At 55.4% G+C, this 16,972-nt stretch overlaps 1 protein-coding gene across 1 annotated transcript; it reads left to right on the plus strand.

Annotated features, from left to right (window-relative positions):
* The first annotated feature begins 728 nt into the window (after positions 1-728).
* Positions 729-11,106, plus strand: URAD (ureidoimidazoline (2-oxo-4-hydroxy-4-carboxy-5-) decarboxylase). The gene is made up of 2 exons (XM_040979902.1): positions 729-903; positions 10,760-11,106. The coding sequence occupies exons 1-2, from the start codon at positions 729-731 to the stop codon at positions 11,104-11,106; spliced, it is 522 nt and encodes a 173-aa protein (XP_040835836.1).
* Positions 11,107-16,972: the final 5,866 nt, after the last annotated feature.

Here is a 16,972-nt window from a genome sequence, read left to right on the forward strand (position 1 = left end):
CTGTAAGGGCTGAGGTCTTGGTCTTGCTCAGATGGCTCAGGTGTGTCGCTGGACAGATGCTGGCCTGTAGCATTAGGACAAAAGCTCTGTGCTACATGGAGTTGATGGGTGCCTGTCTGAACTATCAAGGAACTCTGCTGTGGGATGGCGATGACATGAAGATGTCAGGGGTTGGCATCAAGCTAAGCCTCTGCAGGCAACGCTGGCATCCCATTTGAGCCCTGGTTTGAGTCCTTGCTGCTCCACTTCCGGTCCAACTTCCTGTTAAGGGTCTGGGAAATCAGTGGAAGATCCTCAGGTGCTTGAGTCCCTACATCCACGTGGGCCACGCAGATGGATTTCCCGTTCCTGGCTCCTGATTTTGACCTGGCCATTTGGGAAGTAAGCCAGCAGAGGGAAAACCTCTCTCTTTCTCACTGTATTTCAATGAATTACATTTTTTAAATGCCAATGACACCGAAGGTGTAAATGCTACGAGTGCAAGCTGGCCACATCTTGACCTGTAGGGGTGGCTGGCGCTGCACGGGGAGATCTCTGCTCCCTGGACTGGAACCTAAGCCTGTGTTTGTTCATTACACAAGCGCGCTGGCTTTGTGTCTCCCACATGCTATGTTGCATAAAAGCTGGCTTGTGCATTCAGCAAACCTAACTCAGCGTACAGAGCCGGCGTTAGCCACTTTCCAAAAGCGAGCCAGACACCGCGCTGCCTCTGGGGGGACACCGGAGTCATGGACATGGAGACGGTCAACTCCATGGATTTTGGAGAATTCGTGGAGGTGTTTGGCAATGTCGTTGAGCGATGCCCTCTGGTGGCCGCCGCCGTCTGGTCCCAGCGCCCGTTCTCTGACCCAGCAGATCTAGAGCGGCAGTTTTTCGCCTTCATCGATGCCCTGCCACAGTCAGGTACGGCTTGGCGGGCGGACCCGGGGGCCATAGTCTGCCTTAGAAAAAATGCTTCTGGGCCTCTTGGGCTAGCTGTTCAGACGCTGTTTACATCGCTGCTTGGAGAGGAAGGGTCCGTTAGCACCCTGGAGGTGCTGAGCCCTGGCAAGGGGTCAGGGCCAAGACTGCCTGTGGAGAAGGCATGTTGGCCATGTCCACTATGAGAGCCGAGCAGTGAGCCCAGAGGGAGGAATGGGGTTAAAGGCCACACCAAGATCTGTGGAACAAAGGTCAGCTCCAGGGTGCAGCCCCGAGCCACCCAGCGCTCCTGCCATCGCCTTTGTGCGGGCCAGCCGGCAGGCAGCTGCCTGTCAGCAGATCTCAGACGCCCAGGGCGAGGAGTGCACAGCTGCCATTTTCCCCAGGTGTGGCCAGTTGGGGCTGGACTGCACAAGTCAGCAAGTGCCTGGGGCAGGGCAGAGAGAGGCACTTGGGCTGGGAGAGGAGAGAGGCTGTGGGTTGCTTCCAGGAAAAGCAACTGGGAATGGCACAGGCCCTCCTGGGTGGGACAGGGAGCTGCAGGCCTGAGATGACCCAGGGGACCCGGAAGGACACGCCCGACTCTGGGCCACAGCAAGGCCGGCCAAGGGTCAGCAGTCCAGGCCTTTCCCTCTAGGGGAGCCTGAGGTGGCCTAACAGCGACACCGGGTGTGTTCTGTCCTCTTGTTGGGGTTCCTGGCAGCACCTGCTGGTGACTGCTCAAGGAGAACCACCTGCAAGGCTGGAGGTGGACACACAGGGATCTCCAAAAGAGGGTCCATCTTTAGCTTGTCTGAGGTCAGGCTAGGGGAGAGCAAAGGGTGACATCCTAGCCGCCGTAGCCAATGGAAAGGCTCAGGCGTCTGACCCGGTGAATGCCCGTGTCCCACTCAGAGTGCCTGGGTTCACGTCCTGTTTCTGATTCCAGCTTCCTGTTGTGCTCCCTAGGGGATAGCAGGTGCATGGTCCTTGCCTTCCATAGCAGTGACCACTAAACTGTCCACCTGGGCTGATGTGGAGGTGCGAGACTGCAGATAGGAATTCTGCTTCTGTTTCTCTTTCTCCTACTGCTTCTTCCCAAATTGGGAAAGAGCAGGCCAAATCCAGGTCTGCAGGTCGTGGGAGGAGAATCCTGGGATGTGTCTTCATACTCCCAGGCTCCGTGGGGTGGACAGGAGTGATGGAGCAAGCCAGGCATGTGTCCTTCCTTGGCTGGCTCCTTGAGGTCTCCTACAGTATGCTTAGGCCTCACATAATGAAATCGACCTTTCTCTATCTCCCTAGCACTTGCCCGTTGGATCAGAGGTTCACAGTGAGGGGTAGAGCCAGTCCTGGTAGGAGAGGGGCCATGGCAGGGTCCTCCCCCAACCCCTCTGGAGTACAGGTGCCCCTCGGCACTCAAGCCAGTGTCTGCATCTGGGGTGGGGGTGCGTCCAGTAAAAAGCGTACTGGGGCTTCAACAAGGTTTGCTGAATGAGTGGATGAACGAATGGAACTGTTCCCCAGGGGATCTTGGAAAATGATAGACCCTGGTGACATTGCTGGCCCCACAGCAATGTGTGACTGGTGGGGGAATGAGACGGCAGGAAGCAGGGCCAGCTGAACGGTCCTGCACAAGACACGGACCGTTGAAGTGGGAGGAAGGGCTATTCCTGCTGGAGCAGCCGGGCCCCTGGGCCCAGGCTCACCTGAGAGGCAGCTGGAAGCGGGGCCTCAGTGCTGTCTGGATGGGTATCCTGTATCAGATAGTGTCATGGCTTTAAGATGGGTGATGTTGGGCCTGTGTGGTAGGCTAGTGGCTAAATCCTCGCCTTGCATGTGCCAAGATCCCATGGGGGTGCTGGTTTGTGTCCCAGCAGCCCCATTTCCCATCCAGCTCCCTGCTTGTGGCCTGGGAGAGCAGTCGAGGACGGCCCAATGCCTTAGGACCCTGTACCCATGTGGGAGACATGGAGGAGGCTGCTGGTTTTGGATTGACTCAGCTCTGGTTGTTGCACCACTCGGGTAGTAAATGCCTGGGGAGTAAACCAGTGGATAGAAGATCTTACTTTCTGTCTCTCCTTCTTTCTGTAAAAAAAAATAATAATAAGTATTTTTTAATTATATAAATTTTATTTTTTGAAAATGTTACATATTTGATTACAATGCTAAGGGTCAAAGGCTAAAGGAAAGTGGGTGAGACCATTGCTTCCACATTCTCTTCTTTCCTTCATGTATTTGGGAGGAGGGGAGAGATACGGGGAGAAGCCCCACCCAGCCTCCCAACCATGCCAGGGTCCCCGATGTGGGGCATGCTCCGAGGGTCCTGCTTAAGTGGTTTTGCTAGTTCAACAGTTCTATTTTGCTGCCAATCTTGCTACTCTAATCATGATGAAATCTCTCCAGACTCCACCGGCTGACGTAGTCCAACTTAGAGCCTCTGTTTGCCCAGACATTCACTACCAAGACTAGGCTGGGGTAGTTAATCAATTTGTTCTGTCCTCCATCCTCCATCATGGTACCAGGTGTCCCCTGCAGGTTCCAACATATTGCCATATCCCCCATGTGTATCTGGATATGCTGTCCACCACTCCGTCTAAACCTTTGAGGATGCCCAGCTCTGACACATGCACTCCACAGCCAGACCATGGAACCTGTAATCACCTCCATGGTTGGAGTTCTGAGTCCAGTGGTTCAGTTAGGGGGAGTCCCAAAGAAACTTCATCTGAAGTGATCCCTGATTCTTGTGTGTGCATGCCAGCACAGGGTCCAGCAGTCTGTCACCCAAATTGGCCTTCGTGCACACTGTTAGTTGCAATTGCTGCGTCAGTTGTCCCCAGTCCTGTCTTCTATGCAAGCTAATGGGCGTTGCAGTCTAGCCTGATCCTGCCCACCGCACATTTGGCCCCACGCAAAACAGTGGGAGCTGCAGCCTAGTTGGAGCGACCGCAATAACACCCACCAGGCCCACCCCCTGTCCTGGTTCCCATGTTGCCAGCATGTACAGCAGACTGGTTCTGTCTGTCCCACATCCCATTCAGCTTTTATATATGTCAATGGGCGTTGAAGCCTAGTTCAACCCAACCGTCTCCACTATCCGGACCACACATGTGCTCATGGGTGCCACTTTCTGTGTAGTCATGCCTGTCCCAGTCCTGGTTCTCATGCTTACCAGTCAGAGTGGCAACCCAAGAGGGAGGAGCCCACTGTTTCCCTAATGAACCCACTCCCGCTCCTGGATCTTGCCTTCTCTAGGTGGTATTGCAGTTTAGCTCAACAGAATTTCCCCCCACCCTCATGACATGTGGGGTGATGTATATGATAAAATATGATTTCATCATTTCGTTATGTGTACATACATTTACCTATATATATGTCAAAACATCAAGCTATACATTGTAATGTACATCATCTTATTAGCCAATAAAATCAAATACAAGCGAGACTTTGACTTCAGAAACTGGAAGGGGCCCCAGGGAGAGACGCTAGTTGGCGTGCTTGCTCTTGCCCAGGATTCGCCTCAGGTGACAAGGCAAAGTCCGCTAACAGAAAGGTGAAGATCCCTGTGCGGGCAAAAGCCAAGAACGAATCCATTTAGGTCTTGTTATAGTGAGGTTTGGCCAGTAGGTGGCAGTCCAGGATTACTATTGGGCCCAGCGCTCGCCTGCAAGGTGCTCTCTCTAGCCAATCAGCTCCCAGGGATCAAAGAGGGAAAGGTTTCTGGACAAGAGGAAGGGCAGTAAGAGAAGTAAGAAGACACACACAGAGGCACACACAGGCACACACACACGCGCTCACACACACAGGCACACACACACGTGCGCGCTCACACACACAGGCTCACACACCCACGTTCACACACACAGGCACACACACACAGGCTCACACACACAGGCACACACACACCCATGCTCACACACAGGCACACACAGGCTCACACACACACACGCGCTCACACACCCACGTTCACACACACAGGCACACACAGGCACACACACACGCGCTCACACAGACACACATGTGCACGCTCACACACACACAGGCACACACACCCACGCTCACACACACAGGCACACACACATGCACGCTCACACACACAGGCACACACACGCTCACACACACAGGCACAGCGCACACACACACTCACACAGACACACACGTGCACGCTCACACGCACAGGCACACAGGCACACATGCACACACACCCCTTGAGCAGTTCAGGACTGATTTAAACTCATTACATTGAAAGTCAGGAGCTATTAAATGTTCACTGGAATATTTTATATGCATCTTTGTGACATCACAATAGCAGTCACACCGTAATTTCTTATTCAACAGTCACTAGAGAAGGTATTTATTGAGCTTGAAAGACTTGAAAGCAAATAATTCCCATTAATATGTATTCTTAATATTAAGCCATTAAAATGTGCTTATTGGTTCCTCCCCTTCCAACTGCGTAGCACTGTCCTTGGGGACACCAGCTGGTGGCTGAACCCCCACTGGGCGTCACCTTGGGCACTGAGACCTGAGCAGCTTCCACCTTCAAGGACCATCCCATGTGGCCTCGGGGCCAAGTGTAGGCTGCTCCACTTCCCACCCATATATGCCCGATACCCTGCCTTATAAATAAATAAGATCTTCAAAACAAAACAAAAACATAAACACCTTACTTTATTTTTTCAAAAAACAAAAAGGCCATAAGGAAATACAATGATTTTGAATTCTAGGAATTATTTGAAAATATATACACAATATTGCAGAAAATAGTAACAAAATATGTCTTCTTAAAAAGGCATTTATTTGAGCCTAGTGGCCAAAGTCCTTGCCTTGCATGTGCTGAGATCCCATATGGGCACCAGTTCATGTTCCAACTGCTCCGTCTCCCATCCAGCTCCCTGCTTGTGGCCTGGGAAAGCAGTAGAGGATGGCCCAAAGCCTTGGGACCCTGCGCCTGCATGGGAGACCTAAAAAAAGCTCCAGGCTCCTGGCTTCCAATCAGCTCTGTTCCAGCTGTTGCTGCCACTTGGGGAGTGAATCAGTGCACTGAAGACCTTCCCCTCTGTCTCTCCTTCTCTCTGTAAATCTGACTTTCCAATAAAAATAAATAAATATTTTTAAAGTGTACTTACTTACTTAAATGGAAGAGCTACAGAGACACAGAAAGATCTTCCATTCACTCAGACAACTCAAGAACTGGGGCTAAGCTAATCAAACCGCGAGCCAGGAGCTTCGTCTGGCTCTCCCCCATGGGTGCATGGGCTCCAACACCACCCTGCTTTCCCCCAGCCATTAACGGGCAGCCTGATCAGAAGTGGAACAACTGGTACATAGTTTGTACTCTTGAGATCCAGTGTCATAGGCAGTCGTTTCCCACTATGCCACAATGCTGGCTCCTAAGGAGGAGTTTTATGGAATTCAGATTTGGAGCTGAAGGCAGTTGGGTGGGCAAGTGTGAAGATCCTGCTTGGAGGTCTGGATTCTGTGCTGGAGTGCCTGTGCAGCAGCTTCACCTCCTGCCACTGCACACCCGAGACACAGCAGGGGATGCCACCAGTGCCTGGGCCCCTGCCATGCCTGTGGGTGAGACGTCCACTGAATCCTGCACTCCTGCTTCACCCAGTCCCAGCTGCTGTGAGCATCTGAAGGGTAAATCAGCAGAGAGACAATCTCTCCTTTCAAATTAAGAAACAAAACAAAACAAAAAAACACAAGACATAGAAGATGAGAAGAGAGCTGCTAAGACCCAGGATCTGAGGATGTACTCTAAGAGAATAGCCTAGAAGAAACAACATGTTGGGGGAACAGAGACACCCAAGTGCCTTGCAGGCAGGGTAGGCAGAGGGCTTGCTGCAAGCAGTGAGAGTGAGGGAGGGAGGAGCGGGCACTATGCTGGAACAACGGATGGAACCAGTTCTCAGAGCAGGGTTTGTATTCAGCGGGTTTGGTCGTAGAAACGTCTCTAAAACAAGGGGGAATTAATCATAAGACGCAAGGGGCTCCGTATGAAGGACTGTACCATTATAACGAGATGGGGCAAATCAGTCAGAGGGTGGAAACTGGGGGGGGGGAGGAGATCCCAGACTCAACAGAATTGTATCATAAAATTCAAAATTAAGAATAATTTTTAAAAAGAACACAGGGAAGTGCCTCTCCACATTGGAGTCCACGTGTCTGCCAAAGCCAGTGATGAGAATCTGTCAACAGGAGAGAGGGAACAGGGCATGGCTCACCCAGGCAAGAAGCTGGCCATTGGTGATTTGGGAGAGAGCGGGTTGGCTGGCTGGCAGGTGGGGCCTAATGCTTCCTAGACAGAGCCTGGGGAGGGGGGAAGAGGAGTGAGGGGCTGGGAGGCTGGAGGCAATGGGGAAAGAGTGTCTATGATGAGTTCTTCTAATCCACGTTTGCATGTGGATAAGGACGAGAAGGGGTGGAGACATGGATGTTTGAAACTATGGAAGCAAAACCTTCAAGAAGCCAGCTTCAAATGGAAAGGTTGATCTTCTGTAGACGGGACCGGCTGTGGCCGTGTCTGTGGGTGCCAGATGCCCTGGCAGGCAGTTCTGGGCATCTGTTCCACCGAGGCCACCACTGTGGTCCTGTTCACCTGTTCTCCTGTGAAAGCAGTGCCAGAGTGCCAAGTACATGGATTCTGTGCCAGGATCCCTGTCCTGTGTCCCAGCAAATAACTCCTGGCCACACCCATGTTCCTGGTGTGATGTGCCAATGACACAACCCAAGCACGACACAACACACAGTCCCAGCAGCGCTGCAGCATTCTGGTCCTCACTTGAGCATCTCAAGTTTGCAGACTGGAGCTCTTAGAACAGAGGACAGCACCCAGCCCACAGTCTCCAGCCTCCTGCTGGGGTTCATGGCCACAGCTGGGAGTGGCTTCGGCATACTGGGTGGAGGGGGACCTGGATCCCGGAATCACTATTACAGTGGCTCAGGGCAATGGTGATGGTGTTTTTGGTCAAGGAGGTCAGATTTTGGTCCTTCTGAGCAACCAGCCACTTCCTCTCCCCTGTCTCCTCATCTCAGAACATCCTTTCTTGTTACCTGCATGTGTGTGTGTGTGTGTGTGTGTGTGTGTGTGTGTGTGTGTGTGTAAAGTCCAGGTCTTCTTATTTTTTTTTTCTTCAACCCCATGGTCCATCCCTTTTTTCCTCTTCTTCCTGTGCTACCTGCCGGGCAGGCAAACACTAACCCTGTAGGGCTAGGTTTCTAAGGGGAGCTAAATGCTGCAAAGTGGGAAATGAGGTGGCAAAGGAAGGAAGGGTGGGGGGTGGAGGGGTGGTGGGAGCAGGGAAGGCCTGGCATGCACAGAGCTGCCATTGCCACCTCCCCAGCACACACACACACACACACACACACACACACACACACACACACACACCCTGTGCTTGGAGGTTCTCTGATGCTGGCAGGTGTAGGGATGGCAAGGACCCCATCATTCACCACCTCCCACCCCAAGCTTAGGCTGGTTCATTAGAGAGGAAGAGATAGGGGGAGAAGGAGCCCCTTGCCCCCAGGGGACAGAAGCTATTCTGAATGTGTAACTGTGAGGGTGCAGTCAACCCACAGAGCTCACTAGCAGGGCGTGGCTGTGTGGGTGCAGAGCGGTCTGCTGGGCAGGGCTCGGTGTCTGTCCTGAGCCTGAGTTTCCCCTCAGGGAGGTGCTTCCAGGAGCCTGGCCCAGGGCTGGGCCCTTGCTCCAAGGGACAACTTGAGTCCGCAGCAGCTGGACAGGGCTGGTAGCAGAGGTGTGTGTTGGGGGGAACGCCCCTGCTGATTGTGCCTGTGTGATATTAAAGAGGATAGTTGGTGACAATGGCTTCTTTCTGAACACCCTTAATCTTGCAAGGGGCCATGGTGTCCTCCGAGGGTCCAGGACTCGGAGACGCAGTCAGCTGAGCAGCCTCAGGCGGGTCATCTAGCTGTTTCTAATCTTGCACCATCAGAGGTGACCTCCAACTGTCCCTTCTCAGGACATCTATCCACTAGCTATGTCACCATCCCAAGCAGTCTCAAATATGAGGAAGGGGGGACTTTCCTGGAAGCACAGGGAATTTACTGTACCATAAAAAAGGGTGTTTTCAGTGCTCCTCTTCCCAGCCAGCCTGCCCAGCCAGAGGCAGCCAAGAACCTTGTTGCTGCACGAAGTGTGGGGCCTTGCTGGGCCTCAGCCTAGGCCCTCCAGGCTAAGTGGTCTAATAAGTATCAGGGTAGTTAGTCTCCACCAGTTCTATCTCCAAACGTCACCACTGCTTAGCAAGATAGCTGTCAGGGTCCTCATGGTATGGAACCATGTTCTCTGCCTACATTTTGTTTTAAAGATTTTTTTAAATTGCAAAGTGAGATATATAGAGGGGAGGAGAGACAGAGAGGAAGATCTTCCATCCTATGATTCACTCCCCAAGTGATCCCAACAGCCGGAGCTTGCTGATCAGAAGCCAGGAGCCAGGAGGTTCTTCCAGGTCTCCCACACGGGTGCTAGGCATGTTCAAGACAAGGATTTTAGCTGCCAGGCCACCGTGTCGGGCCCATCAGATCAATTTTCTTTTCAAAGATTTATCTATTTTACTTGAAAATTTTACAGAGAGAAGAAGAGGCAGAGAGATCTTCCATCCAGAGGTTCACTCCCCAAATGGCTGCAAGGGTCAAGGCTGAGCAGATATGAAGCCAGGAGCCAGGAGCTTGTTTTGCATCTCCCATGCCGGTGAAGGGTCCAAAGGCTTTGAGCCATCCTCGACTGCTTTCCCAGGCCATAAGCAGGGAGCTGGGCGGGAAGTGAAGCAGCACCCAGATGGGATGACAGTGCCACGCGTCAAGCATTAGCTTCTATGCCATCACTCTGATCCCCGGTGCACCAGATCCGAAATTTTGCCTGGAGCCTAGGTGCTGCCTCTGTCTTTGGAGAGCTGATCTAGGTGACTGGCCAGCGGGCTTGGATCTGGGCACCGCCTGCGTTAGGGTCAACAGCTCAGGCCACCCACCAAGGCTTGCCAGGGTCATGGGTGGACTAGCAGAAGCTTTCTTCCAAGAAAACGGTTCCTCTGCTGGCCCCTTGAGGCGCTTGGGGCGGGGGTCCCTGAGCCAGAGGAAGGAAAAAGCCCTCCTCCCACTGCGGGCAGGGTGGATGCTGGTACGGTGGACGGTGGGGGTGGGCAAGTTTTTCTTGAAAAGAGAGACCCCAGCTGAACGCCAGGGATTGCGGGCTTCGGCTGGCCCTGGGTGCCTTGCCAGTATTCATCAGCTAGGTGCTGGGCAGTGTAATTCCTAAGACCCAGCGCTCACACAGTCCTGGGCATTTATTTGCCAAGTCCCTGGGACCCACCCCGCCCCTCTGCGCTCTCCCCTCGAGCAGAACCAAACACCATTCCAGGACTTTGGCAGGAAGTCTTCAAGCCCTTTGCGTCCGGCCCCTTCCGACATCAAAGCCCCCCTGAGAGCAAAGGACTTTGAGAAGATACGAAACGCGCGGGCTCCTTATCACGTCCCCGCTCCCTCCCGAGCAAGTCGTAAATTCCGAGCCCAGGCGGCCGCCCTCTCGCCCCCTCCGCTCTCCTACCCACGAACACAAGCCGCTCACTTCCCGCTCCGCCCCCTCCCCCTGGATGGGACCGAAGGTAGCGGGGACCCGGAGAGGCGCCAGGTCGGGGGCGCGATGAAGAGGCTGCGCAGCCACGACATCGCCACCCGGGGATCGTTTGCGGCTCCAGCGGGGCGGGGAAGGGGGGCAGGCCCGGCCTGCGGGCCGGGTCCCCGGGGAGAGGGCAGCCCGCAGCGCCGGGTGCCCTCCCCGGATCGCAGCTGGGTGACGCGCCCTCGCGGCGGTTCTGTCTGTGCTTCTCCACAGGCAAGGAGGGTGTCCTCCGTTGCCACCCGGATCTGGCGGGCCGCGAGCTGCAACGGGGGACGCTCACGGCTGAGTCGCAGCGGGAGCAGAGCGGAGCGGGGCTGACGAGCCTGGGCGCGGCCGAGCGGCTCCGGCTGACCGAGCTCAACGCACAGTACCGGGCGCGCTTCGGTTTCCCCTTCGTGCTCGCCGCGCGCCTGAGCGACCGGGCGGCCGTGCCACGCGAGCTGGCGCGTCGCCTGCTGTGCCCGCCCGAGCTGGAACTGCGCACAGCCCTGGAGGAGGTGAAGAAGATCGGCCACCTGCGCCTCGCCGACCTCCTGGGTGCCGACCCTGCCAAGCTGTAGCTGTCGCGCTCGCACGCTCGCAGCCCCGGGGCTCCTGGACGCACGCGATGGGTTGAGCGCTAAGCCAGAGGCCGATTGGGCGACCACCCACGCGCCCGGACCAAGTGAAGGATTGAGGCGGTCCCACGAGTAATGAACCCCCGTTGTCCATCCGCTCCCGTACCCGGACGTGCACGCTTGCCTAACTAGCCAGTGCCGCGTGCTCTGTCCCGATTCCTCCAGCCCACTGCTTCAATCCTTCCCGCCTGGTTCGGTGTGGCCTTTGTGGATCCAGCGCGCTCGGCCACCTCGGGTCGGCTCCTCAAGCGCAAAGCAAAACAGACGGGGGAAAAACAGGAATCTTGTGTTCCACAGCGGTCTGTCTGTTTGTTTTTTCTTCTCCCACCTCATTTGCAGCACCCGATACTTCCACGTGCACGGAAGCGGCTTCCTGGCTCCGGCGGCACAGCTGACAGCTGGCGAGCTGGGACAGCGAAGTGCGGGCGCTGGGGCCGGGGATGGGGGGAACGGCGCTGACCCCCGCGCGCCCCGCGTTCACCCAGAGTCAGGGAGGTGCCCCGAGGGAGGACACGGGCGGGGGTGGTGTCCTGGCCAGAGGCGAAAGCCAGGCCGTCCCCTGGCCAGGACAATGCGTGGACCAGTGCTGTGGGTGTGAACCCTGGGGTGAAGGTGGGGCCCTGTTGAAATGGGGGGAAATGGATGCCTTAGAAATCTGGCCCGTGCACGCTGGCACTGATTTTTGGGCACCTCTCATAGACACTCCCCCCCACCCCACCCCCGCCTGGCTCATCGGTTTTGGTGTGGAGGGCCCCAATGGACACCACTCAGGCTTCCAGCGGCAGAGGAAGGACCGAGTGTCCAAGGCGAGCAGAGGTGGTAGGCCGGGCCTTCCCTCCCGGGGCCAGCAGCCTTGCCCGAAGTGGGAAAGCAGAGGGAAGCCCAGGCAGAGACCGCTTCCTCGGTGCGGGTGGCTAGTGTCCCCCCTCCTCCAGAAGGAAAGCACTACGGATCCCACTTGGGGTCCCCAGAGCTGCAGGAAGGGGAAAGGCAGAAGCCAGTGCCGGGGGCATGGGGGCAGGTGCTAGGATCGCAGGCTACCACCAGGGTCCGCAGAGCCAGACGCCTCCTCTGGGAGTTAGGAGCTCCTAGGGTTGGAGTTTGGTGGCTCAGTTCCTGACCCCCTGGGCCCCTGCGGTAAAGATGGGCCCCTGAGACCTGAGGCTGGGTGCCAGTGTCTCTCTAGCCAGTCAACTTGGGATACTGCAGTACCTGCTGCTCCGCTGGGCCTAAAGACTCCTAGTGACACTCCATCCTCAGGGCAGGCGGGAGCCCGCAAACACAGCCGTACGGGCTCTTTTCAAGGGTGTTCAGCGTGAAAAGTACCGAACACCCCCGGCCCCGGCCAGCCCGAGAGCAGGTGAGCTCCAGACTTTGGAGACCCGACCCAGGTTGTCCCGGGTTATACAACTGGGACGCTTCGACAGCCCAGAGCATGTCCGGGAAATTGTTGATTCCTGCAGGAAGAGGTGGGTCTCGGCGCGGGCAGACGCTGGATCCACCGCTTTTGAAGCAGGTGTAGGGGGAAGGAGAGCTGGCTTCGGAAGGCTCTTGCTCAAGACACAGAGAGAGTGGCAGCCGCCTGGGCGAGCGTGAGAAGCGGGACGTGGGCGCACGGCTGGAAGGACTGACTCGAGCAGCAGCCGGGAGGCGGAGGCTTTTCCGCACCTGGGCAGTCACCGGCGACAGCCGAGGTCACTTGGGCAGTCTTCTCCGGCCAAGTCTTGGCCTAAACAGAGATGCGACCAGAACTTCTGCCGGCCTCGGTGTGGCGGGGCCGCGTTCTGCTTCCCGTCCTGGTGCGCAGGATGCGGGATACCAACCCCCGGGGCGGGGTGGAGGTGAGGCGAGCCGGCGCAGCCACGGACTTGGAGCGCCCACCAGCCGGGGAGCAGAGGGTCGCCGGCAGATGCGCTTCCGGGGCCGCCCGGGGCCGCAGAAGCGGTTGGGTGTGTGCGTGTGTGCATGTGAACAATTAATACCTTCCTTACGAATTCGTTTAAAAATAAACACAAACATACAAAGCACAAAAACAACTCTGGTGGCTGGAAGGGAAGGAGCTGAATCAAGGTCTGTTTGGGGACAGTCCATTCTTGCTGGCCCTTTTGAAATGCCCAAACCTGAAGAACTGGGGACAGAGTGGGCTTTCCTTTTAATTTCCTCAGAAAGGAAGGCTGCAGGGGCCCATGTGCCCAAAAGGTGTCCCCTGACTGGATAAGGAAGGCGAGCAGGGGGACCAGCTGCCCCCATCGTTGGTGGCCCTCACCATTCCACTTGGCTATCTGTGCAGACACCAGTTAGTGTGTGGATTCTGGCCACGACAAAGGAGAGAACCGCTGTTTTCAGAAACACTGGTGGTTGGAAACAAATGCCGACGGGTGCCTTGGCTGCCCGGAGACTGGAGAGAAGGCTCTTGGATGGGATGGGGCTTAGGGAAAATTCGCCATTCAAAGAACAAAATAGGAAGTGAAAAGTTGCCACAATGTGCTGCTTTGCGGAACCGGGTGGTTCTCAAGTTGTTCCAAGGAGGAGCCCCGGGGCCAAGGAGTTCAGATTCCCTGAATCACGCTCCACAGTTTCGTGTTGGGTTTTTGTTTCCAGGGTTGCACCGGCAGCCTCAGTAATAATTAACATCGCCACCAGGTGCTCTGTGAGTTGCAAAGAAGGTGCGTATAACAGGGACTTGGAGAGCTCGCTGTGTGGCCTTGGGAAATTTACCTAGCCTCTCTGGGCCTTTGTAAATGGCCTCTGAGATTCAGGTCTCTCTAGCAAGGCAGCTAGCCCACAGGTCCAGGCAGGTTGGACACCTGTTCTCACTAGGCACATCCAATGTAGCCGCCGGGGGTTTCCTAGGAACACATTTTCATACGACTAAACAAAGGTTTTCAGATGCACATGACAGTGGTGACCCAACAAGCCTGAAGGGCCTCCACTCTCAAGCCCCAGGGTGACTGCCGTGAAGGCCGGCTGGTCAGCCAGCTTCTTCCCTTTCCTTGGCATGAAATCCTCCACCGACCCTCAGATTCCCCCTCTCAGGAGTGGGTGTCCATCACTCCCCCCAGAACTGCACTTCTTCCCACAGCCCCAATCAGTATCCGCTGGCCCTAGTTTCAAAAGAAAGGAGGAAAACGGGGCTTCCATCCAGCTGCGGATCTGTTGAGCAAAGCCAGTGTTCTGTAGGTGAGCAAAGATTATCCCCTCAGACTCTCTAACTTCCTTGCTTTGGCTGCGAGAATAGGAGTGCGCTTCAAAAGTTCCCGTAAATGGAATCAAAAGCTAGGTTTTACAAATGGAAAAAAAAACCCCAAAACTGAAATCTGTATGTCCATTTTTTTCATAATCTACATTTTTGTGAACTCTTGAATGATTGCTTGCATGCATGGATGTCACATTGTCTTGCACCAAACTAAACTGACCTTTCAATTCTGTCTCATAAAGTGTGTGAAATGTCCTCTTATACTTGGGACAGACAAAAAAACAAACAAAGATGTTCTCTTTGAATCAAAAGATGTGCTTCCCCTCCTTCTGCACCCAGACTCCTGAGTGGCAAGGCTCTAGTCCCCCAGAGAAGGCTGGCCATCCAGTGTGCTCTGGGAGATGGGGGGTAATGGGTTTCTCTCTACTGGAGAGAGACCTTCCACTTCTATGCCTGGAGCCAGGGTAGTTGCGGCCCCTCCCGCGCTGCTTAATGAACATGTGGGGTTCCATTGTGGCCTAATGAGGCTGGACAGGTGGTGGGCTCTCAGGGGGAGTTGCAGAAGGGGCTATTGCCATCGATTTCCTTTGCAGAAATGGTGGTAGAGTGGACGACCAGCAGAGTAGGTGGAATTGTTGGGGTCAAACCATCCATTAACAAGCTCCTTTTTTGTGCCCGTGGACTGTGGATGTAGTGAGATGGCCACAGAGACTCCATAAACTGCCAAGGAAGGAGAGGTGGCACTGCAGCCCAGCAGCCCACACTTAGCTTCCTTCCTTAATTATCCTGGGAATTGGAGCGGTGTGAAAGGGCAGCAGTGGGGATTTGGGTATGTTTCTAAATCTGAGAGGTCTTGAGCAAGCTGGCTTCCATGGTCAGGTGGATCCAGATTACCTGTACTATCTGGGCAAAGCAGGGCAGCAGGCTCCCCAGTTTCTAGGAGCCACAAACATCAGGCCGAGCAGGGTCCCCCTCACTGGAGCAAACAAGGCAGGGACCTTTGAGCTGGGAGGGAGCTTCGTCAATGATCTGTGGATTTAAGGAGTGTCTCATCTGCCTGGCAGGGCGGCCCCGCCCCTTCCGGCAGCAGCCAGCTCCCCATCCCTCCCCTCTCCTTCCTCCCGCTGACCCAGTCTTGGCCACTGTCCTTAGGGATCTGAAAGCCTGGACCCTCTGAGGAATGTGGACTGGCTTCTACACTGTTAGCAACAAAGAGACATCAACTGCATGGCCTGGTCTTGGTCTCTCTGCTGTCTTCCTGTTCCTGTATTTACCTGGATCTCGGTCTTCCTGCCCTCTCCTGGCCTTCAAAGTCAACTCTGGCTGCATAGGTTTGCAGCTGCAGTCCCAGCCTAACCCCAGCTTCCTCCAGGACAACTGGCTGTAGGCTTTTCTGGCCTGGGGGAGGGGGGCATGTTGGTGACCCAGTGTAGAGGATGCACTTATCTTCAGCAGCAATGAGCCATGGATGGGCACCCTGTGTCCCCTTCCTGGGAACCCCGAAGACAAAGATAGCTGTCAAATACCATGAGCCTAGGACTCAGACAATCCTACAAGGGACTCTGATGTTGGTGGCTCCTGCACCTGCCCAGGGCAATGGTCCTGAACTCTAGGGATGGAGGGGCTGTCTGCCCCTTTCCCATCAAACCACCATCTACGCCTCTCTAACTGCTACCCCAGCTCTGCCCCTTGGGGCAGGAGACAATGCTGCATACTCCTTGGCCAAGTGGACAATCCACACGGTGGAGCTTGGCACTCCCATTCTGAGGAGCTTGTCCAATAGCATCTTTGACAATTGCTTCCTTCTCGCCAAACAGCCCAGACTCTGGGGCTGCAGGCAGGGCCATGCCGCCGCCACCAAGACTCCCCTCTGCAAGGAGGGCGACAGCAGGTTTGTTTCCACCACCCTGTCTCCACTCAAGCACCCCAAAGGGGGCTTGGGCTTTCCCCAGGTGGGTGCCCTGCCTGGGACTCAGGCCCAGCTTGACCCACAGCGGTCCAGAGCGTCTTTGCCTACTCTCAAGGCACCCCCACCCCTCCAATGTTCGCAGGTCAGGGCCCTTTCTGGAGGGCAGAGCACAGAGACACAGCTGGAGAAGGGACAATTAGCCAGCGGCTGCCTGGGCCATAAAGGCAGGAAGTGGCCACCATGGGGTGGAGGGAATGGCTGTCCCTAATAAAGCGATTGTTCCCAAGAATGCCCGCATTCCGAAGACGTGGGCTGTAGCATCAGCCAGGGATTCCAGAGTTCCAGCCTGGAAGGGGAGGGGGGTGGTCTCCAGAGATGGAAGGTGGGGGGCCGCGGGAGGGGGGTGTCTTGTCTCCAGGAAGAAGAGGAAGATATTGACTAGATCAAAAGTCCTCAATGCCCACCTCTTCAGCGCCCGCATCCCTGCAGAATGCTCCCTGCCCCCCCCCCCCCAGTGGTTTGGACTCTGTGATGCTGTGATGGGAACAGCCATTTCTTCCTGGCTTTATTTTTAAGGAAACCGAAGGACTCCACTGTTCTTGTCAGGCTCTGGCGCAACCCGGCACAGGATTAACTGCTGCGGGTTTAGAGGGGGAAATATCTTCTACAGCTCCTAGGCTCTTGTCGCACACCAACACCCCCAA

Source organism: Ochotona curzoniae, unplaced genomic scaffold (assembly GCF_017591425.1).
Source record: "Ochotona curzoniae isolate NIBS_2020 unplaced genomic scaffold, NIBS_Ocur_1.0 contig_3332, whole genome shotgun sequence".
NCBI lineage: Eukaryota > Metazoa > Chordata > Mammalia > Lagomorpha > Ochotonidae > Ochotona > Ochotona curzoniae.